The sequence below is a fragment of the Apostichopus japonicus genome, chromosome 12 (assembly GCF_037975245.1).
Source record: "Apostichopus japonicus isolate 1M-3 chromosome 12, ASM3797524v1, whole genome shotgun sequence".
NCBI lineage: Eukaryota > Metazoa > Echinodermata > Holothuroidea > Aspidochirotida > Stichopodidae > Apostichopus > Apostichopus japonicus.
In genome coordinates this window covers 21,483,153-21,506,469 of record NC_092572.1, presented here as the reverse complement: position 1 = coordinate 21,506,469, position 23,317 = coordinate 21,483,153, and the positions used below count along the sequence as shown (strand labels likewise).

Sequence of the window (23,317 nt, the reverse complement as noted above, 5' to 3'; positions counted from 1 at the left end):
CTCAGAATTTTAGCATTTTTAATTTCCTGAAGTGGGATCCCATGCATCCCGATCACAGAGTAACACAAATCACACAAAAGAAATAATCACAAGCCATTGTTAACTATGACATGAAACATCTGTTACAATATCAGTATGAGATCTTCTAGTTAATCAGCTTGCAAGAAATTACATTATGTAGGTACTTGCAGTAGTCTGCCAAAAGCATTAAACAGTCGCTGCATTAATCTTGAGAATATAGTATGTTGCTTGATACATATATGCAAACAGCCCAATTTCGTAACACATGTAATTGGTTGGTTTACAAAAAAATGCCGGTAGATAATAATATTATTTCTGTTATGACATTATAATATTTTCATTTTCTTTCCTTTCAGGAAGCAAAAATTCTGTGGATTTTAAAAACCGTTATAGAAGGTTAGGGAACAACAAAAACATTATTTCATTCCTCAGACAAAACTTGGTAAAGTTAATAAAATGTCAGCTGGAATTTAATCTAGGAGTTTATATTATGTAAATCTCCTACTGCATTGAATGTATCATTGGCAAGGTCAGTCTTATCAATAATGTAATGATCTAACATTATATCTATATATATATATACGGTCATATTTGTGTACAGTAGCGCACCTGTGCCACCATAAGTAGTGCATATACACTAAGCAATCATTGGCAACTTACAGGGGCAGTGACTGCCCGATATGAAAACCATACGTATTCGCATCTTATTGCAGAAAACGAATATCGCAGTTGCACATATGTATTGCTGGCTATATCAGTCAACCATCAATCAACCACCAAGAGACTAATATCAATATGTTATTTGTGAAGAATGTTTGAAACGCTCTTTGATTGATATGTAGGCCGCTTCCCCGGCCCCCAATCGATCTGGAAGGAACATGCCACCCTAACATGTCTAACGACTTAACCTCCAGTACCATATATACTACCATATATATACCCTTGTTATACAGCGTTAGCATGTAATATTTTTGCAACTGTAAATGCACGGTATACTCACTACATAACAATAATTTATATTTATAGTTTTTTTTAAGTTATATTATATTTTGATACATTACTTATTATCGTTAGCATGGTTTCCATGAGAAGATACAAGTCTAATGATAACTCGAGAATCTTTCCGGATGTAGTCAGTGCACATCATGCTTCGGCTGTGGCTTCGACAATGTCACTTCGACAACTCCCTGATGAACCTAATAAGACCGGTACGTTGACACGATACACACGGGGAACACAGTATATACTGTATATCTTATTGTTTTGTACCGCAGTAAAAACTGGATCGGGCTATAAATGGATTTGCTGGGATTACACATATCCTCAGTTCTTACTGTTATCATCATAGCACATGATAACGATTTATCAGATTTACCAGTACGGCCACGCTTTTACGGTGGTACAACACTTGGTGATTACTGTAATCTCTGTGTGGATCGGTTAGTTAGTAATAAACACGAACATTTAAACTTGACTGCTCAATTTTACGTTTAAGATATTTGACTGCCAGCTTGCGCTGTAAATAATCCTTTGAAACGTCCCAAACTGTTCTACGGGATGCTTCATGACGTATACATGTTCATCATCATTACACACGTCATAATATGCATTCGAAGAGCGAAGTTTGAGAAGCGGTATCGACGATATTATACACATAGACTATTAGTAATGAATTTTGGTGGTCAACCGTTTGAGTTATGTTGTGTCTGCTATGTGTATACGTTATGTTTATATGTCATGTACATATGTTATGTGTATATGTTATCGTAGTAAATGTAATCCGTGGTGACATCACGCTGGGTGACGTCATTGGGGTCTAATGATAGGCTTTTTTATGAAAGCTTTGAAAGTAGAACTGCCTGCGAAGGAGTCCCATATTTGGGGATATATCAACAATAATTTCAATGATTGTGTACTATCTCGCAAAAAAAACAACAAACACGTTTCTAATGGATCCTCATTACTGGAACATTTCACCAACATTAATCTATCAGGGTAACATGTGATACTTCTATGGAAACCTATGCCATCCCCTGTAAAGGTAATTACGTCCATTAACATCCCTGTATATCCATGCATGCATTGGTATGTACTTAAACTAGAGCCGATGATCATTGTGTATCACTAAAACATCTTGACTGCTGAACCTGCCGTCTTTGCATTCAACGAGATACGGATTAGTATCGAATTGTTTTTATTTGTGGACATTCTACTACTATATAAGCACTTTTCGTCTGGAAGGAGTTTTAGTAGTATTTAGTTTCTAACAGGTATCAATATGACCAATCGTATCATATGGCGTCGATGGTGCTTGAGAAGAGATCAAAGTTGTACCTTACTGTTTATCGGCTCTCTCTCACATGAATGTCTTCATCTTACGATAGGTAACATCCGTACAAGTTTTCAACTGGATTCCGATTCTGATTATGAAAAATGGTGAGTACAATACAAGACTGTGCCTTGACATTTCAGTATAAACGTTGGGTTTCTCATCCTCCTCTTCTAATCATCCACATGAAGTAATATAATAGTTATAAATTTGTTTAAAAAGTAGGATATTTTGTTATATTATCGGTTTACAACATTTGAGATAGTTTGTTAGTTTTTCCCCAAAAATCGTATAGTTAAATATTAAATAGGTCTTTCTTTAATAGTCATATTGTGATCTGATTAAAACACTTTGGGTTTGCAATGAAAGCTACAAGAGATCTACTTTTGACTTCGCGTACTATATGTTCTATATTTGAAATTGTTCCCACTTTTCTTTATTTGTAGCCTCGATGAAGACAGCGATCGACAACTATCGTATGCCTGCGACGATACAACTTGTAAGCAATATGTACTAGCTTAATAGGAACGGGTCAAACGAGCGTACATGATTAACACAATGGGTCACTTGTATCACCCAGCTAAGTGTCAAACAGCATTCAAAATACATATATGGATATGTTACTAATCAAGGCTAGTAATTAGACCATCTGCTCATATAATGGAGCTGGTATTTGTTCAAATGCATACCATCTGATCGTGGTATTGCTTTCCTTTTAACAAAAAAAAAACAGTATTTTGTTAAGATTAGGAAGCCAAGGAATCTAACGAAGTTAAATTGTTCAGTGACACATCCAACGTACCATTCCATTGTACGAATGTACCTTTATTGCGGAAAGGTGTTTTGGACAAAGCAAGTACAACTAAGATAATATATTATTTGTTTAATACTTCTAAACAGTGATCTGATTAAAACACCTCGATAGAGAAGTAGAAAATATATATTAATATTAACACCAATAATTTCTGTTTCATAATGTAACCAGCTGCAGATGGATATTCAGGTGAACTAGATATTGCGCAATATGCGAAGTAAGTATTTTTTTTTTGTTTCATTTTGTTTCAACGTTGTTAAGAAACAATTAACAAAAGATGATTTCTAAATTCATTAGATATATTGGATAGCTGTTGTGATACATGAAATACCCATGAATGAAATATTCTAGTTAAAAGAGCTAATATGCACCGTTTCTCTCGAAAGGATAGTTGGAGATGAAAATGTTTGCTGTTAAACGATATGTATTTCATCCAGCAGTGAAACATTACTGTATTTGAGACATTTACGTATATGCTTAGTGCACTCGTTATGACGAGAATTTGATATTTACGAGACGGACACATTATGCGTGTCAAAATAAAAGTTCAGATGAATTATGTCATATAAGAAGCCATACATTTCTCTGTTTAATACTTCGTTGTTTTCACCTTTTTGATCAAATAGGCTACTGTTCATTCTTAATTGTGTGAAGATGTACCTTCCATGTATCTAATTTCAACTTCGCGTGTCAATATTTTGATCAAGAGAACGATTTTCTTTTGCGCGCAGGAAATCTAACGCGACTGTAATTAGCTGAAGTACAAGCTAAAAAGTTAGCGCTTTTTAAAAGACATTCTCAACATTGTGATTGTATGACAGTGAGTAGTTATACACGTTCGACCAAAATATTGGCCGAAACTTCAATCACACGCAACGATTTGTATTTAAAGTGTCGTGGAAATCCATCTTGCAAAGATTGTACGTAAAATAAACATATGTGTAATCGGTTATTTATATGTTTGCGATGCATCTTGTTACTATTCTCTGTTGAACGAAATGATATGTATTACGTTGATGTATATATAAAATGTATATGTGTTAATGCTATTAGAATAATAAACATTATCATAATGAGTTGATTATTCGTAACAATTTTGTTGTTCTGTCTATAGAGTAGACAAGGGAAATTTTCGTGTGGACGACTTTGCTTACGAGGCAATCGGTAAACTAAACACTACAATTGAGGAAGGTACCACGCAAGATGATATTCCAAAGGAGCAGATGTTACTTATTGGTCAACATGAGCTGTTTCCTGAGTGACACGCTTGAGAGAAAAGCATTAAATGAAGACAAATATTATATATTATTATGGATATAGTTCAGTCAGTCCGAAATAAGCAGCATTAGTGCTTTAGTCCTAATTCAGCTATCAGCTAGGAAGCTAGGTTTAAATGATCCACATTGCGATTTAGTTCGGTTGTTAGTATATGTATATATATATATATATATATATATATATATATATATATATATATATATTGGCTGTTGCTGGCATGTAACTAAAACGTAAAGTTGTGATTGGGTTAAAGTGTCATGTCTTTTACCTGGTGCCTGACGAGTGCTAAATTACGTTTGCTATGTGGGATGACGATTATTTAATATATAGTGCAACTTTGAAACTAAAGGAAATATTGACATTGAAGAGAACTGTTGTACAACAACTCAGTCACAACTACCAGAAAACAAAACATATGTATTATTGAGAGTGTATTTTAACGTCATATTTAACAATAAGTAACGTATTGATCAAGTAATCGAGGGCTTGATTGAAGGAGATATTCTTTCTAGGACAATTGTCACCACTTGTTTAGTATCAATTACTATTGTAGTAAAGAAATAAATAACTAACCGTCATCAGCCACCATGCTATTACTTTCGTTTTCATTGTCAAACTCTCTAAATAAACAATGAGCTTCATCAAGTTATTACTTAAATAAATAAAGCACAATCACTCTGTGGTTAATGCATGCGTTATAACTGTTCATTAACTACAATCCTCAAACGTTCGTATACATGAACACTAAGCAGACATGATTATGAGATTCTTGTGAAGATATAACCGACGGAAATCAGAATGTTCGAGCTCCTGGTCTTGTGTTACATACGAACGAATAGTCTATTGACCGATATCTTAATATTTACTTTCCATTTCTTTTATAGGGACAATCTCAATTTTCGATAGGAAATTGCTTGACTTTGTCTAACATATAAATAAAATGTAAGAACAAGTAAGAAAATGTATTGGAACAAAAATAATATTTTTAATATCAGCCTACAAGAGATACGCCATGAAGTTTTCCTTAATATTAAAGAAATTGTAACTGAACAAGATATATGTAACATTCAGTAGATATGTGTACCTCCCATGCGTTCATCTTTCAATAGCTTGAAAATAGGATATATATGTTTCTGTTCCTAATCCTTTTAAAGAAACACTTATGGGTATGGTTTACCATTATTAATGTTGTTATTCTATTCAATTCGAGCCTGACAGTAGTATTTGCAGCTGGAACTACAGTGGGATCCATTAGTTGGTCTCTGAGTAAACGGACTTCGAGCCAATTCCCAGTCCGATGTAGCCTAAATAAGCTTGTTTCCTACAATAGCTACAAATAAGTAATACACATTCCCCATGTAAGCTGTATGTAGTATAAACTAACAGTATCCTACGTCACAGTCCAACGTAATATGGTGAACGGAACTATGTGAGCATATAATCCTAATTTAGTGTTAGCTCACATTGCAACTGGGTAAGATAATTCGACAAAAGGATTTGTGTTGTTCAAATGCAATGATCTAGCTACTAAAGTGATCAAATAATAGCTAGAAAAGTCTGAGTGTAAAAAAGTTCACAGCCAAACTGTTAGCAATCAACGTGTTGCAGTTGCGGTCCACTATGTATCCAGTTATTTATATATGTTTTCTCACCAAACCTCACAATGTTAGGTTTTAGGCATCATGCATACAAATCATGATACAAATATACCATGTAATAATACACTGACAGAAATAAATATTTGTCATGAGCAATTTTAACATTGCTAACATTTACTAAAAATAATAACTGGGTGTTAGCATATTTTGAATAAACAATGACTTATATTATGTTTATAATAATAACTGAAGTAATATTCTTAAACCGTTGATGATGTTTACAGGGTTATCCACGTATATATCGACCATTGGCAGTGATGTTGCAATATCATGGTATCTGGATGACACACGTCCATTTGCGTATGCATTATTGATTAAAGATCACGAGCAAGTGGTGATCGTCGATCAAGCAAATCCAACTAAAATAATCGGACAATGTTATGCAGAACTGCTTAGAAATTCACAGGTGACGTTGAGAATATCACATGTAGCACTAAAAATGGTGGACGTTACACACACGAAACGTACTATAGTACTGGAAAGAACGAAGAGCTACAAGTTCAAGTTAATTAAGTTGAATTGTTTGTTTTTCTTTTTGTTTTGTTTTTGTCAATTATTTTTTCAATACTTCTATTGAGCTACTTTAACAAAAGAACCAAAGTCATTCAGCAAATAACTTAGACCGTCAAGCTGCAATATTATTTTACGTGATATCAAGCACTTCATCTTTGTATCATTACATGTAGGCCTTTATTTTAAGTTCCCATATATTAAGTCCTAAATATGACCGAAATATCACGTGTACCTTGCTAATTCAACTGGAAGTGAGAGGGACTGCTCAGCACAATACTACCAGGATCACCTTTTGTAGTAAAATAATGTCACACTTTCTCTTGCAAGTGTTCTATTCATCTTTGATTTCATGTTTTGTCAAAAACTGGATTAATAGAATAGATTTTTTTATTAAACTTCATGAATTGCTTAATAAGTTATCAATCGAAAACCACTGTATCAGCCATAAGTGCATGCTTAGTTATTCCAAGAATATATTATTATTGCTTAAAACTATTTTACAGTCGATTTTACTTTCATACACCATAAATGTATAAATACCTATATAATAGGTGAAGCAAAAGCGTAAGGTACATATCTTTCAACATTATGTGTGAGGTACGTATTAACCGGAGGAAGCCATAAAGTAATTTGCTTACTAACATAAGAAAGAAGAAGATAGGAACACGGTAATGGCATAGCGCTCCTAGAGAACGAACAATACCTAAAACTGCTGCATCTTTTCATGTGTTTTACCCTTAGATCTAGTTTGAGATCTGCCCCCCCCCCCCTTACGGCTCATGTACCTCTCAGCTGATATGAGAATACCCTAATCAAAATAGCGACTTACGATGGTGCAATTATCGATAGATTTACTTTCCTTTGGTTTTGTATATTATTTCGGTGATTTTATATGCGAATATATTTTTAAAACAACAGGTTGGTAAAATGTATGTTGAAATTGAAAATATATATAAAAATTTGCCTAAAGTGAACTTTCTTACCATGTAAACCTGTCGTTTGCAATGTGAGCACAGGCGTTATAGAAAGGGAATCCTATGACTGTAGTGTGCTGCGTGGAATCAATCTGAAAACCCCTAATGACTTGGATGTCTGAGACAGGAATAATACTTCATGACAGTCATGATCTTACTGTGGAAGAAATATCCAATTACACTTATTGTGGACGAATACTGCTGAAGAGTCATCGCTCTTACAATGAGAAAGAAATCGGTTGTAGTATTGAAAGTAGTTCGAATTTATGCGGAACAACACCCATTTTACGAGTTTTCTGTAAGACTTAAGACACCCTTCAGCTTTTTCATTCTGCTTTGCTTCTTGAAGTAAATTAGGCTCTTAATTATGAGGATGAACCATTTTGAAATGACTATGTTGAAAGTATGAAACTGTTAACGTTATACAACCATAATATCGCCGGATAAAACACGGGTGGGGGAGGGTGGTATTTTTTCACACTCTCGCGGTAGCGCCCTTCCACAGAGCATCTCACTTTTGAAGATGATGTTACGATGGCTACTTATATGTCAACATTTCAACGTTTTACACACAATTGCGACTTCAATTTGTTCTACAAAATGAGGAGAGGGATATTTGTTTCACATCAAAAAGACATGTCCTACTAGTATATAATCTAAATGTACCTCAAAATCCAATATTTGTAGTCAAAACTGTTAATGTTTTTGTGGGCAAGGAAAAAATTTAAAAAGAAAAACATCCTTCATACCTTCAACATCGGGTCTGATCATTTTACAAAGGTCAAATTCTGACCTTATTCAGTCGGAAAAGTCAATCATCTTTGATATCTTGCGCATGACACTGCCCCAAATACGCCGGTTTAAACTTAGACGTAAATATTTAAACAGTAATGGTCAAAAGAAAGAAAAGAGTAACGACGACTGAAATCACGTTTCACTCTTCTTCACATTTGAACATTATCATCCCTTTGTTATATCTCATTGGAGGGTTGCACGTTGATACTTGTCATGAATTAATTATTAAGGTAACAGTAAGATAATTTACACTTTCGTTTCTTTTGTCATTCGGCTTCCTTCTAATTATTAATTACCAAAATAATAACATAACGCCAAGACTGTTGTTGGTAAGACATCTAGATTTCTTTAAACATGTTCGTGCTCAACACACACACACACTAAACCTGATAGGAATGCAGATCAATCACGCAATCGTGATGGCTCTCAGAATTTTTGCTCTCAATGTGTTGTACTTTGCTTTAACGAACGCAACAAAAGGTAAGTTTTGTCTGTCAGAAAAGCTATATAGTTCGAAACTTGGCCAGTTAAGTAATGAAGCGAATAGTAGTTGGTTGTATCGTTTCGGGAAGAGATTTAAATATGTCATAAAGGTAGTATTTTACTGTTAAAGTAGACTGGTGTATTATGTAATGTGTCAGTCTATAATACTTAAATGAGGAGAGTTGTAATCATATATGTATATGAAAACAAGTGTAAAATGAAAATATACATTTAAGAATAGTGTGTATGAAGATAGCATATGACATTTGAGGTGAACACACGCATACCTTTCTATCTCCAACTAGTTAACTTGTGAAACAATTGTTAAAACCACGATCGGATTGACGCTAGATGACCTATTCACGTCATATCTTAAATCTCAAACCGGATGGAATTCTTCTAAGGACCCCTTTATCATTCAGTTAATTTCCACATTTGTATATATCAAGGATGATAGAATTATTAATACACACATATTCCTTTCGATAATCACAAGATCCTAAACTCTAAGCTCATTAATGTACATTAAAGACGAATCATTTAACAATAGCTTTTATTGTTCTGTTAGATAAAGGAATATTAAACTCCCATTATTTATTGCATCGCTAAGTTTTCCCGAAATCTCCTGTGAGATTCTCCCAGTCATTCTATGAAATGTTTAAGAGCTTTTCTACTGTATCCATGCGATTCCGCGTTACGATAATTGAAAAAAATACCAAGTATACACCGACGTATCATAGTATACATTAATATTTCTTTTTGTCAAGTTTATAATGTATTCTTTCATGATGCAAGTGACGGTTAAATGTTATGTAGTGTTAAATCAAATAGTGTGTAACGCATTCACTTCCAGCTTGTCATTCAAGAGAGCATGCAGTAATCCTTTGAAAATGAACACGGTAACAGAGCAAGGGAGGAGAAACATTTTAAGTATCATTTTATTAGTATTACCAAATCTATGCAACGGCCTTATACCATAAATCACTTTAAGCGAATTGTAAACTTTTCAATAAGCCTGCTAACTGCAGATTAAAGCAGGTGCAAGTTTACCCAAACTACGGAGTATTAAACGTGATCAAATTAATTCAATTAATTCAATCTAATTTCATTATGTTCTTAGTATTTGTTTGCTATATCAGTGTTAATCACTTGAAAAAAAAGCAAATAGGAAATCTGAAGAAGAATAGCATGGACTATTTTTCCTTTATTGAGCTTGATAAACTAGTCATTGAACTTTCATTAGACTTAGGTACAAATTAGCATGGAATTTATTCCTAGAAAGGGGTAGCTGTAGTTGGCAATGAATGTTAATGAAATATTTTGTTGAAAATACCAACGGAAAATAAGGTTATATAAGCCAATAATATATAATATTGTTTTACTAATCACGGAAAATAATTTACATATGTATGTTATACAGGGATATCGACACACACCGTTCTAATTAATAGTGATATTGAAATCGAATGGTATGTGAGAAAACATCAGGTCCGGTCTACGGTTTTGGAAAAAGATGGTGCCCAACTTCTCATCCTCGATCCAAGGAAACAAAGTGACGTAACTAAGGGACAATTTTATGCAGAATTGACAGAAAATGTACGTGTTATGTTGAGAATATCCAATGTGACCCCAAGGAATGGTGGAATATACTCACACATCACGTACTATGATACTGGAAATGCTGATAAGGGGACTTTCTTGTTGCAAGTTCAAGGTAAGTAACATAAAGTTGCTTTCTCGTTTTATTGCTTACCGAAGTAAAGTTATGGTAATCATGTATTGTATCTTGTTGGCTTACAAAATAACTACGTCAAAAGACTATGTTGATACACGAATGTTTTACATAGTTGGAAATATAGTTAAAGTAAACGTAATTCTTGGGTTTAATCTAAACAATTTTTATTTCATGATCTTGATTTTAATAACATAAAACTAACACTGTTTTTTTTTTGAAAAACTCAATGCTTTGATCTGTTCTAAACTCAAATAATTCTCAGAGATCCAAATAATAATTTTATGTTGGTAGTTGCATTATTGGATACTCTAAAATTAAAAACAACACTACTGACGAAGTGACAGCAGAGCATGTTTTAAAGGTCTAGTAAAAAAAGATGGAATTTTGGGACAAGGTTGAAGCAAACCTCATAAAGGGACACCTTGATTATGAACCTATAATAACCCAAGCCTTCAGTACTACATGTAATTCAATTTTTTTTTTTGACATTGGCAAGAATGAAACTTTAAATATGTAAATGATTATTGTTTTGAAGATGATACCTGTTACAACCGTTAAAATTGCACAAAAAACTTTGATCGATTAGCCAATTAGTATTCATAAAGAAATCAATCTAAAAGTATCGATAATGTTAGGATTTGTCTTGATAAACGTAAGACTCACATATCCATTGATTCATGACCGATAGAACGAAGTTGGTTTTATCAGTTAAACATATTTTTAATTGATTTTTAATTTTATTGTAATTCAACTTTAGTTTGAGAGGGTAACTTGGTTAGCTAAGGTTAATCTCCCCCAAGAGCCTTTTGAATTTTATTGTTATACAAAACACATAGGTGTTAATTTTGAATGTAAGAACCTACATGTAACCAGATAACAAAAAATGAAAAGATAACTAAACGTAAGCAAGTAAATGTATTCGAATAAAATGAGCCCATTGTCTATCTTTGCACGTAGGCGTAAAATATTATTTAAAGAGAGAGAGAGAAAATCCTGGGTAGGTAAATGAATAAGTAAGACGTTTCCATCCTGAAAGATATTCTTCAAAGGTAAAATTTGAAGAAGATCTTACTTTGCATAAAGGATAAATAAAATTTTCTATAATCTTGTACTAGGTCCACCTGGCTTGTTCAATGTCACCACTGGCGTAACTGAAGGCGAGGCCATAACGGCGCAGTGCTGTGTAGAAAGTTCCATGGAACCTCGGTTGACGTGGATGGTTGATACAGGAATAGTTCATGATAATACGCACAGTCTTGAAATAGAAACAGTATCTGGATATAGATATTGTGGGCAAATAAAGTTGACGAGCCAGAGAATTCACAATGGCAAGGAAATGATTTGTGAGGTAGAGAATGGTTTGAACCTGTCTGCGTCATCTCATCTAAATGTCTTCTGTGAGTAATTTATAATACTTTCTACAATGCTCATTGAAAACTATACATGCTGTAAAATAAAGATATTATTCTAGTGTGTGATAAAAAAAACCTTTTGGTTTCTTCGTTGATAGAACCACATGTGTTTGTATTTCTGTATTTCTTACATTCTATAGTTGCTGACATGATGTATATTTCTTTTGTGTTTTATAAATGACTGACAGACCAACCAACCATCAATATTTCTGTAAAAGGAACTGACACGTGTACTACAAGGGGTTGCATCTTCGAGGAGTTTGCTAACGTAACATTGCTGTGTTCAACGGATGGAAACCCTAAGCCAAACGTTACATTAAAGCGATTCGTTAAGACGGGAGAGTTTTACGAACGGAAAACGTATTTTACAGAAAACGGCAAAGGGTCAACAATGAACAGGTCTTTTCCTTTTAGTAACTTTACAAGGAGACTATATGGCAGGTATAGATGTGAAGCAAACAATGGCATCGGTGATATCGTCTTTGATGCAGTGCTATTAAACGTCACGTGTGAGTATTTGTGACGATATAAAGCCAGATAGATTTTTTTCTGCTCCGAATAAAGACAAAGTTTGAAAAAAAATGACTTTACTCCTTAGGTGGACAGTTTAAATGATCAGACCGAAACAAAGACAAAATATTATTACGTCAATCATCGGGAGTGTAAATTGTGATCCTGTACAGCTCTTTATGGCTAGGAACAACTCATATATGTTACTTCCTCTCCCGCGTGATACCTAATGTTTATTGATTACTCATTTTAAATAAGTCCTTTCAAAATAGTATGTAGCTGCTTTTATGACATATGAATTCTTAGTATTATATTAAAGATGTGTTATATCGTTGAAATTTTGAAACGAGTAACGAGTGTTGAATTATCATTCTTCTTCGGGTATGACTAGTTATCGTGATGTAAGTCTCGCTAAGAAGGTTAGCATGGTTTTTATTTTTTTTTTAAAGATATGTGTATATTAAAAACATATGGATACATATTACAAATAGAAAATACACATTAATATTAAGTATAAAATGAAACCATTAGATGCGATAATACGTCACATGTTACAAGCTTAAAATTTGATTGACAGTTTGAAGCAGATGGCTGACAAAAGAACATGCACGAATTGCCACATAATATTTTACCGAAAGCAGTATAGTACTTCTATTTGTAACTAGGAAGGTATAACCCCTCAGTAATGTACAATCATTTCATTTCTGTCCATACTGTACATAAGATGTTTTGTGTCTACACAGTTGCAGCAACAGTCAATATCTTTGTCTCGACTTCTCCGGATACCGTCACACCGCATGGTAACTTTACTGTGGAGTGCGAGGCGTATTCAAATCCATTCCCGACAATTTCACTGCAAAAGAAAATTCATGAAGAATGGGTTACTTTACGCATCTCAGTATCTCCACAAACCAAGCGAAGATTGAGATACCAAGCAGTTTGGACATTACCTTATGACGAGGTCAGCAATGACTACATGGGCATATACAGATGCATGGCGGATAATGGGATAGGTCGACCCGCACAATCAAATACAACCGTCATGTATGCGGTGCAAGGTAAGTCTAGTAAAGCATCGTGTGAACTCCACTGATCACAAACACGCACTAGTAATGCGGTTACCACTGCAGTTCCAAAACGCATATGCGCTTTCATTGTACACAAAGCATATCATTAACTATTACCATGCATCCTGCGAGTAAATAGTGAAGGAGAAGGAATCCCCTGTTATAGGTATCAACAATACGTTATTATTGCCATGCTTATTAGTTTATATCCCCCTCAATTTATGTAACATTTTTCACAGCACTAAATGTAAATCGTTAATAGCTTTCAAAACGTTAATGGCCATTTTTCATATTAACCAATCTTGTCAAAAAATGGTGGTGTCCCTTAGTCAAATGCTTTGAAACATTTTTTTTTGTCTGAACATCTCGGTGGATTTGTATCCTTGCGATCCTTGCGCTGTACTTCTAAAGGTTAATATAAGAAATTTATCGAAATGCGTTACCTTAGCTTCTTCATGTTTGGTTTCAAATTTGTTTAGAATGAGACAATTTATGTTACCTTAGTATTCTATATATTACTTATTATAAGTCACTTATTGGTGGTGTAGAGTGTGATCAATGCCGTGTAAATTCCGTACTTTATAAACAATAACAGGATTTGAATCTAAGAGAAGCTCGGAATTAACGGGTACCAGTACAGATTTAAAAGTTATCTAATTTATGTGAGTGTTAGGTCTAGTCAGTCGGTAAGTTACCAGCAACATTTCGAGATACCATTTGCATAAATACCGACGATGCCATATATATATATATATATATATATATATATATATATATATATATATATATATATTTATATATACCCATATAAATATATATATGTATGTATATGTGTGTGACATTTATATATATGTAACATATAGAAATAATATATAGGATCATTATTTTACATATAAGGAGGAACGTATAAGAAAATGTATCGGACTTGTTTGTCCTATTGGTACCTTCGTCGATAAATATTCGCAGTGGAAAGAAAAGTACAACATATGACACACAATGGTTTTGCTTCATTCAGTGAAGATCAGTTTTAAGGAGAATCGTTTAAGGTACTCCTTATATTTTCTTTTCGTCAACCCCCTAGCCTTCACTTCTCTCTCACAGATGTGGACGAATCGAGCCCAGTTTCACGGAAACCACTTTTGGTTTGTGTTATCCTCTTCGTCGTGTTTGGTATTTCATTCCTGACTTTCTTTTACAATCGTAAGTTATATTTATAAAAATGTACTTCTTGGTGTATAATGTAAGAATAAATCACCTGTTTTCTATTGTAATTGATGGTAAAAATTACAAAAAATAAAAACTTTAAAACGCAGAGTTTTGTATTAATGGAAGATAGAATTGAACTAAAAATGCACTTTTGTTAAATTGTTTAATTAATGATTATAACAGGAACTATGTGATTTTTAATCAAATTCATTTTCTTTCATTCTATTATGATGTGCAGGAAGGCAAATTACAAAGTTATCGAGACGGTAAGACACAAACAATTAAAGAAGATACGAATCAAAACCAACCTTTACCTCATCAAAACGGTTTTATTGTATAATCCCAATCCTTGCCTCCATTGCTCTAAATAATGTGTGATTTAAACATGTTTGTAGGTGTTACAACATTTGATTTTATGTTTGTTCATGTGTCGTTTGTTCTCACTTTAATCAACAGTCTATATAGTTGCTAATAAATTTGCCAATTTTAGAAAACAACAATGCAATGTATATAGCAAACTCTCTATTTAAGAAACGAAACAAAAAAGGACATAAAGCAGACATTAAAGCCATCTTAAAGACTTAAATATAAATGGCTGAATCAGGCTATTGTCAGGCTTGTTCTTCAGTCTTCTAGACATGTGAATAAACAATGACACCGTTTTTTCTTCTCTCCTACATATATATTAGTGCATATAATTGAAATTGGATAGGTTTTGTTGATTCTTAACAGAGGGAATGAATACCAATTATGCATTAAAAATTGAATCAATTCACATTTGAAAAATTAATTTTATCTACATTAATCTTCTATTTTTTAGATTTTGGAAAATGAGAGCCATTTAACTACCATACTTCTATCAACACAACCTTTATATATCAAGTACCTATCTTTCATTTTATTATTTTTTACTTTGAGATACTCGAGAAGACTGCATCCCAGGTTTGATACAGGTTTGGACTCTCCAGATGTAGTGAGAGCACATCATGCTCTAGATGTGGAAAACAGAATGTTACATAGGGACCTTCCTGCTAACCCGTGTAAAGAAGGTATGTTAATTCGATGATACATATATGTATATTAGATCCTCCTGCAAGCAGGAACTCGCGAAAAAGCCTAATTGGCTTATCAAAGCCGCAAGCAGACCGAAGTCAGTCTCTCACATTCATATTTAACGTCCATGATTATGAATTGTTAATTGTCTTGGGCGTTAATTTGTTTTGGGAGTGACTCGAACCGGGGACATTATGATTGAAAGGCACCGGTGTTAACCACTGAGCTAACACTCCTGATATGCAGAGTTAGTCACATAGTGATGTGTTGAGTACAATGATAGATATATCCAAAGAATTGTGAAAATACGTTTGATTTGATTACGAATGAATGTAACGTCCACTTAAAACCAGGTTAAGTGTGAAGTTATTCAGCATTGGCTCAGAATCGACGAAATGTTAAGGAACTGGAATTTATTATTGAATAGTTCTATGTTAACAGTTTTTTCTGCTTTGTAGGTAACGTCGATTCGGAAAGACCCGTAGTTTATGACCACTGCTACGAACAATGGTAACTACACACATGAATATGTCGTTTATTTTGCGATCAAGCCATCGAAACATTTAACTTAGAGTTTGATGTCAAATTGTTACCATAATTTGAAAGAATGGTAATTGAGTTGAAGAAAGATATCTTTCAGTCTGTTTGATCCTTCAAATAGGGCAAACTTCTACGAAGGAATGTAACATAATTGAATATGTTTACACCATATAGCGTTTGGACTGAAGATGTTCGTTTACTATAGTCTATATGAGTATATCATAATGCATTGTTGCGATTTGTTTACAAAAATGGCTTAAGTTAGGTCATTATACCTGTATTATTGTAAACGTTTAGTTTTGTTGCAGATCGATATCGCCACTAAAATATGTTTCACCCATTCGCCTTTATTTGAGAATAAAAAAAGTCTTAGAGTCTAAGAACAATAGTCTCTAGCATTCAAATTGATATATTCTTCATCTTTCATCATTTATATGTGCACAAGACTATATAGTTGAGAATGTAATTTTATAACCTTTGAATACTATTTTCATATTATTATGATATAAATTTGAATTTTAAGTTTGGGAGGGAACTCCGGTCGGAAGCTGTCCGTTTCTTACCAAGATCCAGAGGGTAAGAGGTTTATCATATATCATATATCCTCATTATATATCTCACGAACAGGAAGAAATATAGAGGTAAATTGAAGTTGCTTAAACTGCCAACAAAAAAAGCGTTTTTATTTTATTTTGTTCGGAAGTGACAATTTACCGTTGCTCTTAAATTATTATTTTTCTCTTAGCATTAAGCAACCAAGCTTGATATTTCTTTTCGATGACACTCTGGGTACTAACGGAGATTTAAGAGACCGCTAATGACAACAAAAAATCATGTGACTTCAAAACTTGATTTGATTAACAGCTTCGTGAATATTTAATTTGCAATATCAAGTATTAACATGAATAATTTACATTACTTTCATTAGATGATTTTGCAGATGGCCCAGAGCTAGATATAAATGGATATGCAAGGTAAGTAATATGGTAATTACAAAGTTGTGTAATAATCAGCTGTGCGTAGTTTCAATGATCGTAAAGTCAGATCCTCCTGGAAACGACATCCGGAAACAAATGTTATACCTCTGTCTTGAACGTAACACTACCAATAAAAACATATATTATATTGTATATTCATTTCAGATTAAGTCCGGAAACAGCCTCTATTTGTGAACGTGACGATGCAAACCACCAGGTCGCCAATATTTACATTGACGATCGAGTTCCAGAATGTGCTAATAGTGATTAAATTCGCATTATTTCGTGAGTAACGAAAAACTTCAATAAAAGACTTTTAAAAAACCTGTCCCGGGGATTTTAATCATAGATGAATTCCTCAGCAAGTTTATGCTCTAAAATATAAACATGGCAGTAGGAATGGACTTCCTGTTTTCATAAAAAGGAACCACAAATTTTGCAGTTACGTAATTATCAGGCAATCGTCATAATTATATTTTACTAAATATATTTTCTGAGCACTATATAGTCATGGTAGTTGTGTGTCAACGAAAAGCAAAAAGTTATCACAAAACGTTGACCTGAGAATTAATTTCCTTTATTTTCATCCTCTTACCAAGATAAAGAGAGAGAGTAGGAGGAGGAGAAGGAGGAGGAGGAGGAGGAGGAGGAGGAGGAGGAGGAGGAGGAGGAGGAGGAGGAGGAGGAGGAGGAGGAGGAGGAGGAAGAGGAAGAGAAAGAGAGATGAAAGATAATGGAGACATGAACACCACTTAATGTTGAAGAAACGTAGATAACAAAGCTTGGTACTAAACAAGCTAAAGCAAACATAACGCAATAAAAATTCCAGTGCCGCTCTTTTCTTAATTCGTAAAAGTATATTATCAAAACAGTTTGTACTTTGCTTCTTTTTTGTTACATTCATCACCTTCTACTTGTTGAAAACGTTGAAATTGTAAAGGCGGACCTTTACGGATTTCTGATTCGTCAATTTGTTCGATAAGGATTAATGAGTATTATTAAATATAAGTAGGGTTTTAGTTGGAGTTTTATAGTAGCAAACCCTCTGAACTAATGCAATTTTCACTATCCGAAGTTAGAAACTAACTCCCTCTTGAAGGGGACACAAACCGTACCATGATCTTTCCCAATCAATAATTTTATTTATAACTTATTTTTAACTAAATTTTATAAAACAATTTAATGTGACAGAAATTCTTGTGAAGAAAAATGCCCGCCAAACAGGAAAAGAAAAACGTAGTTCCGTCGAGATATATCGTATAGTTTCAAAGTCGAATCTGAGAGCTGTCATTTTGTAAATTTTTGATGTCTAGTGCCACAATGATCTGAAAACCATTTACTTTCTCTTTTTTACCTTTCCATGTTATCAAGGTAGAATGTTAACGGTTTTAGGAACAAGAACAATGACTTCCAAAGTCGTATAACTTACTCTGAATTATGTTCTACAATAAAATGCTCATTATTCAGACCTAGTATAGTTCCTAGGGCTAAACCATTCCGAGATTAATGAACCTATATGAAGAGGTGAGGTGGGGTGGGGGTAATGGCACTGCTACTGATATCAAGAGCAATTATAGTAGAAAATGAAGGTAGATTACTTGGTTTAATCATCTTTGAACGGGAATTAAAGTAATAATAATAAATTGATAATAATAAAAATAAAAAGATAGATTTATCGATTAACTGGATCACCACATGCTTTGAAATTAAAAAAAAAATCTGCGGTCTCTCACATTTTTGTCAACAGTAAATTCCTTTGTAGAAGATAGGAATACAATAAAATGGTATTACATATAACCTTAGCCCCGAACAATTAAAAGCGGAGAATATGGATAATAGAGTGCGCAAATGCAAACACGATAAGGTTTGCTTATGTAGTTGGATTTAAGCACATTCTGTTTTACTGTACATATCCTCTGTACCAAAGTCTGTCGCTATCGTTTATGTATAGCATAATATTTCATTGTGTAACAATATCAGTCAGTATAGTAGCTAAAGCCTAGTGCTAAGATGGCTATAACCTAGTGCTAAGATAGCTATAGGCTAGTGCTAATATGGCTATTGCCTAGTGCTTAGATGGCTATAGCCTAGTGTTAAGATGGCTATCAGCTCCTCGTCTATTGTCACACAGTGAACGATTATTTGCATCTCCCCTGTGTTAGTATTCCACGCTTGTGTTAACTCTACGGTTTCTGGTATAAATTGTATAAAGTTGGTTCTTTGGAGGGGGGTTGAGCCGCACATTAAGTGTTACTGTAATATTAACTTCATTTAAATAATCTACTTTCTGATGAATTGTACAGCAATGACCATATGTTATATCACAAAATATCACATTTTTTTTAATCCATGAACAGTGTATACAACTGCGATTCATGTTTCTCTGTTTTTACAAACTTAAACGGCATGGATGTGATGCTCTGTGCAGAGTAAAGGTTAAACACGTTTCTACCATACAGCTGCATGTGTATGACATTCTATACTGTACAATACTCTACCGCAGAAACTAAGATAGTTGAGATTATACCGGACAAAATACTTGGAGGAGGACGGGTGGGGTGGCTGATATACTTCATCCATCTGTCAAACAGGAATAACAATCACAAAAGTCACGGTAATCATCCCAAGATGTTGTTCATTTCATTTTTATCATTATAAAGGAAAGTATAAAGACGGTGATTTTTGGTCACATGCATGTTCCTTGTTTCTAAAACTCTTTAAATGGATTAAAAAGGTAGTTGACGATGATCGCTTACAAAACAGCAGATGATTTCTTAAACGTGACCTGACCTGTGACAGTACAACACTTTGTTTAACAGAACATGAGTGCAGTTAGTGCAGCAATAAATATAATTAAAACGTGCACGCAACCGCATAGGCTCCTTTACACTCTTATCCAATGGCATATGGATCATCGTGCTTTAAGCATATCGCATTCAGGGATGACCTCCACAGTTAAGGATATCTACTGACAGTCGATATAATTACAACTTTTAAGGCAGTCCCCGTTACCGTTTTTGATGATACCGTCGTTGCATGTTATTTTAATAAACAAAGCACTCTTTAACGTGTTGTTTATTGCTTAAAAAAAGGTAGCAAAACATACAAGACATAGATTAAGGTCGAAAAATTGTTATATATATTAATGCACATTACAATACACATACACATACATATAACGTTACAATGAATATGTTAATTCTCTGTGTTAAGTCCATTTATGATCCCGGAAGCAAGGATTGTGTTTCTAAAATTTCGAAAGCCATTTTCTCGCACACCGAGGTTACAGCATATGTTTTACTTTCGAGACATGTCTTTTATGAGCGTCCCAAAGTGAGACAGAGTTAATATGTAAGTGAAATTTGTATATTATCTATGAAGTTGAGTGTTATTAAAAGTTGTTAAGCTTTCTCCGTGATTGTATGTATGTATGTATGTATGTATGTATATGTGATCTTCCCGCAAGCAGGAACTCGCGAAAGAAGCCATGGAGGCTTATAGACTCGCAAGCTGACCGAAGCCAATCTCTCGGCACACATCCATTTAACGTCCATGTCGGGAAGTTGTTATTGAACAACACCCTTGCCAGACGACACACCTTGCTGTCGGCGGGGAATCGAACCGGGGATCTCATGACTGGGAGACGCCGGCGTTAACCACTAGGCTATACACTCCGCCATTGTAAATGTAGTTAAAAAACAACTATATATATTGTAGGTTTTGAAAGAATAATAACCCCAGTCTAGAAAGATTAATGACCCCAGTCCATCACAAAAGCAATAATTCTCAAAAAAAAAGCTGACTAGAGACTCAAGAGGCAGTAGCAGGTCTATGTATAGACAAGGTTATACATTAAAGGATGTCGCAATGTTCGATATCTTGTCTGTAAGGTTTTACTTCACGAAACTTTAGGTAAATTTATATTTCCTTCATATATATATATTATTAGACTAACAGGAACCACGGCCTTCCATATGTTTATTTAGTTTCCATTGGCTGCTTGAAGTATACAATCTGAAATATTTATGTCATGACTGATATCATGAACAAGAAGAAAACACGATGCGTGCTTGTATTTTAAATGTTTAAATATGATTGCACACAGAATATACAGCGCTAATCAGTGACGACTTTGAATTAGAATGACAAAGGGATGCTGTACGATGGATTGAGTCAACATGATACCTGAGAAAGATGGAGAACTGCTGATACTCCTATATCTAGTAAAATCAACACAAATGACCTAAGGACAGTATCATACCAAACTGACAAGTACTTTACATGTGTTAACGATCTCAAATGTAACACCAGGAAATGGTGGAACATATTCATACATCACTTACTATAGTATAGGGAATGCTGATCTACGGACATTTCTGGCTCAAGTTCAAGGTTAGATGGATTAAAGAATTGCAGAGACTCATTGGTGATGATCTTTCCAGCATATTTTCTTTACTTTTTCTTGTCTTTTCTTGTTTCTTTACTTGTCGACTGAAATTTAATTGCTACCTTGAATCCTGATATACTCTTATCGACAGTCTGGTATTTTTTTACAAACTCATGCCTTATCACCTGCGTGATGAAAGACATGTAAGAGACACATTCGAACTCTTTACCGAGAATGCGACTACAGAAAGAAATCCATGGAGAATGGACTGCTATGGATAAAGTCCATGTTTCTACAACAACTAATCTGTTTTTGGAAGGCATTTTCATTTTTCTTTCAAGCATTACTTAATTTGAACAATATTGGTGTTTTCGGGCACTTCTACAGTTATAACCTTTCTCCTCGGGTGATAATTCACTACACATTAAATTCCAAAGAGTGAGAATTCTACGATGATCTCTCTTTAGAGAAGTAAAAGTAATGTTACATACAGGTACAACTGATGAAAATTACGTTCACATCTTGAGTTCTTCAGGTAATGTGGGGGTTTTTTTCCGCCTTTTACCACAATTCTAAATTAGTGTTTAGTAGACTTTTAAAATATACTTCAAAAAAGAGGTGAACCTCTTGTTAAGGTAACACGTTCAAGATAACGTAGTACAAGGCGTTACCAGCACTAGCTCAGAAACCTTACACTATGCTTTTGTAACATATATTTTATGTCCCCTATTCCCTAGAGTTTAACATTCAAAATGAAAATGCCGTTCTTACCCTGCTTCCAAACCGTGCCTGTATACTCATCAAATATTAAGACAATTAGCTCAATGCACTCTTCTCTGTCTGAACAGGGAATAAGAGCAGGATTCGTCTTTTGGTATCGTCAAAAAGAGTTAATATGTTCTCGATATATGTATTTCGAATCATTATAGTTGTTTCATGTTTGCTGTTCTGAAGGATTAAGCTTTACTTATTACTGGGTATATTTTTTACATAATGGAAGGAAATTGAGTTTTAAAGAAACGACAAGAACTGGCGATGAATTAAATACTTTTTTTGACTCATAACTGATCTTTCGGAAGATGAAACAATTGTGAAAACATTTGGAGTCATTGAAATTTCAGGTGACGATACACTTTTGGTGAAAACTGGTGTCGACTATTTATATAATTCAAATCGTAATGAGATGGAAAGTCAAGAACAGTGAAAAAAAACTTCCTGCCTCCACCGGGGTTCGAACCTGGGCCTCCGGCTTTATATACGGACACCCTAAACACTAGCTTATGGACGCTGATTGTATGTCCAGAGGTTGGAAACCGATAAGGAGGACGTAATACCACTGTAGACGTTTGTCACCTGTATCGAACAATACTAGTTCTGTTTTTGGTCACATATTTGCCTTACTCTAGAGATGCTACATGATTCTAACCAACTCGAAATCATTTGTGATTCCTAAAGCCGGATCTCGAAAGAGATACTTTGAACAGACTTTAAATAAATAAAGAACAATACACCAGAAACATTCCACGTACCTCACGACCGGTTTCGTCCTTTTGGGACTCAACAGG

The 23,317-nt window shown here is 34.2% G+C and overlaps 2 protein-coding genes across 5 annotated transcripts; both read left to right on the top strand.

The window, feature by feature from the left end:
• The first annotated feature begins 295 nt into the window (after positions 1-295).
• Positions 296-5,025, top strand: LOC139977870 (uncharacterized). The gene is made up of 6 exons (XM_071987570.1): positions 296-417; positions 1,096-1,229; positions 2,406-2,457; positions 2,797-2,849; positions 3,336-3,381; positions 4,279-5,025. The coding sequence occupies exons 2-6, from the start codon at positions 1,097-1,099 to the stop codon at positions 4,424-4,426; spliced, it is 432 nt and encodes a 143-aa protein (XP_071843671.1). The 5' UTR covers positions 296-417; position 1,096; the 3' UTR covers positions 4,427-5,025.
• Positions 5,026-8,721: 3,696 nt separating this feature from the next.
• LOC139977860 (neural cell adhesion molecule 2-like) lies at positions 8,722-23,306 on the top strand. Of its 4 annotated transcripts, XM_071987556.1 has the most exons (14): positions 8,722-8,862; positions 9,719-9,764; positions 10,286-10,579; positions 11,716-11,997; positions 12,201-12,521; positions 13,266-13,580; positions 14,691-14,789; positions 15,034-15,061; positions 15,714-15,844; positions 16,307-16,358; positions 16,912-16,964; positions 17,317-17,362; positions 17,531-17,650; positions 17,965-17,999. In XM_071987556.1, the coding sequence occupies exons 3-13, from the start codon at positions 10,471-10,473 to the stop codon at positions 17,634-17,636; spliced, it is 1,542 nt and encodes a 513-aa protein (XP_071843657.1). In that variant the 5' UTR covers positions 8,722-8,862; positions 9,719-9,764; positions 10,286-10,470; the 3' UTR covers positions 17,637-17,650; positions 17,965-17,999. The 4 variants fall into 4 exon arrangements, with proteins under 4 accessions (XP_071843657.1, XP_071843655.1, XP_071843656.1 ...); XM_071987554.1 differs by lacking the exons at positions 9,719-9,764; positions 17,965-17,999 and adding an exon at positions 18,079-23,306; XM_071987555.1 differs by lacking the exon at positions 9,719-9,764 and having other exon boundaries at positions 17,329-17,362.
• The last annotated feature ends 11 nt before the right edge of the window (positions 23,307-23,317 follow it).

Bases quoted from the DNA above. Each gene is read 5' to 3' on its own strand.
- LOC139977870 (XM_071987570.1), top strand. From the start codon at position 1,097: ATGGTTTCCATGAGAAGATACAAGTCTAATGATAACTCGAGAATCTTT. The intron at 2,458-2,796 runs GTGAGTACAATA...CTTTATTTGTAG, and splicing joins GATTCTGATTATGAAAAATG to CCTCGATGAAGACAGCGATC. The intron at 3,382-4,278 runs GTAAGTATTTTT...TTCTGTCTATAG, and splicing joins GATATTGCGCAATATGCGAA to AGTAGACAAGGGAAATTTTC.
- LOC139977860 (XM_071987554.1), top strand. From the start codon at position 8,778: ATGCAGATCAATCACGCAATCGTGATGGCTCTCAGAATTTTTGCTCTC. The intron at 11,998-12,200 runs GTGAGTAATTTA...AATGACTGACAG, and splicing joins ATCTCATCTAAATGTCTTCT to ACCAACCAACCATCAATATT. The intron at 15,062-15,713 runs GTAAGACACAAA...TTTTACTTTGAG, and splicing joins ATTACAAAGTTATCGAGACG to ATACTCGAGAAGACTGCATC.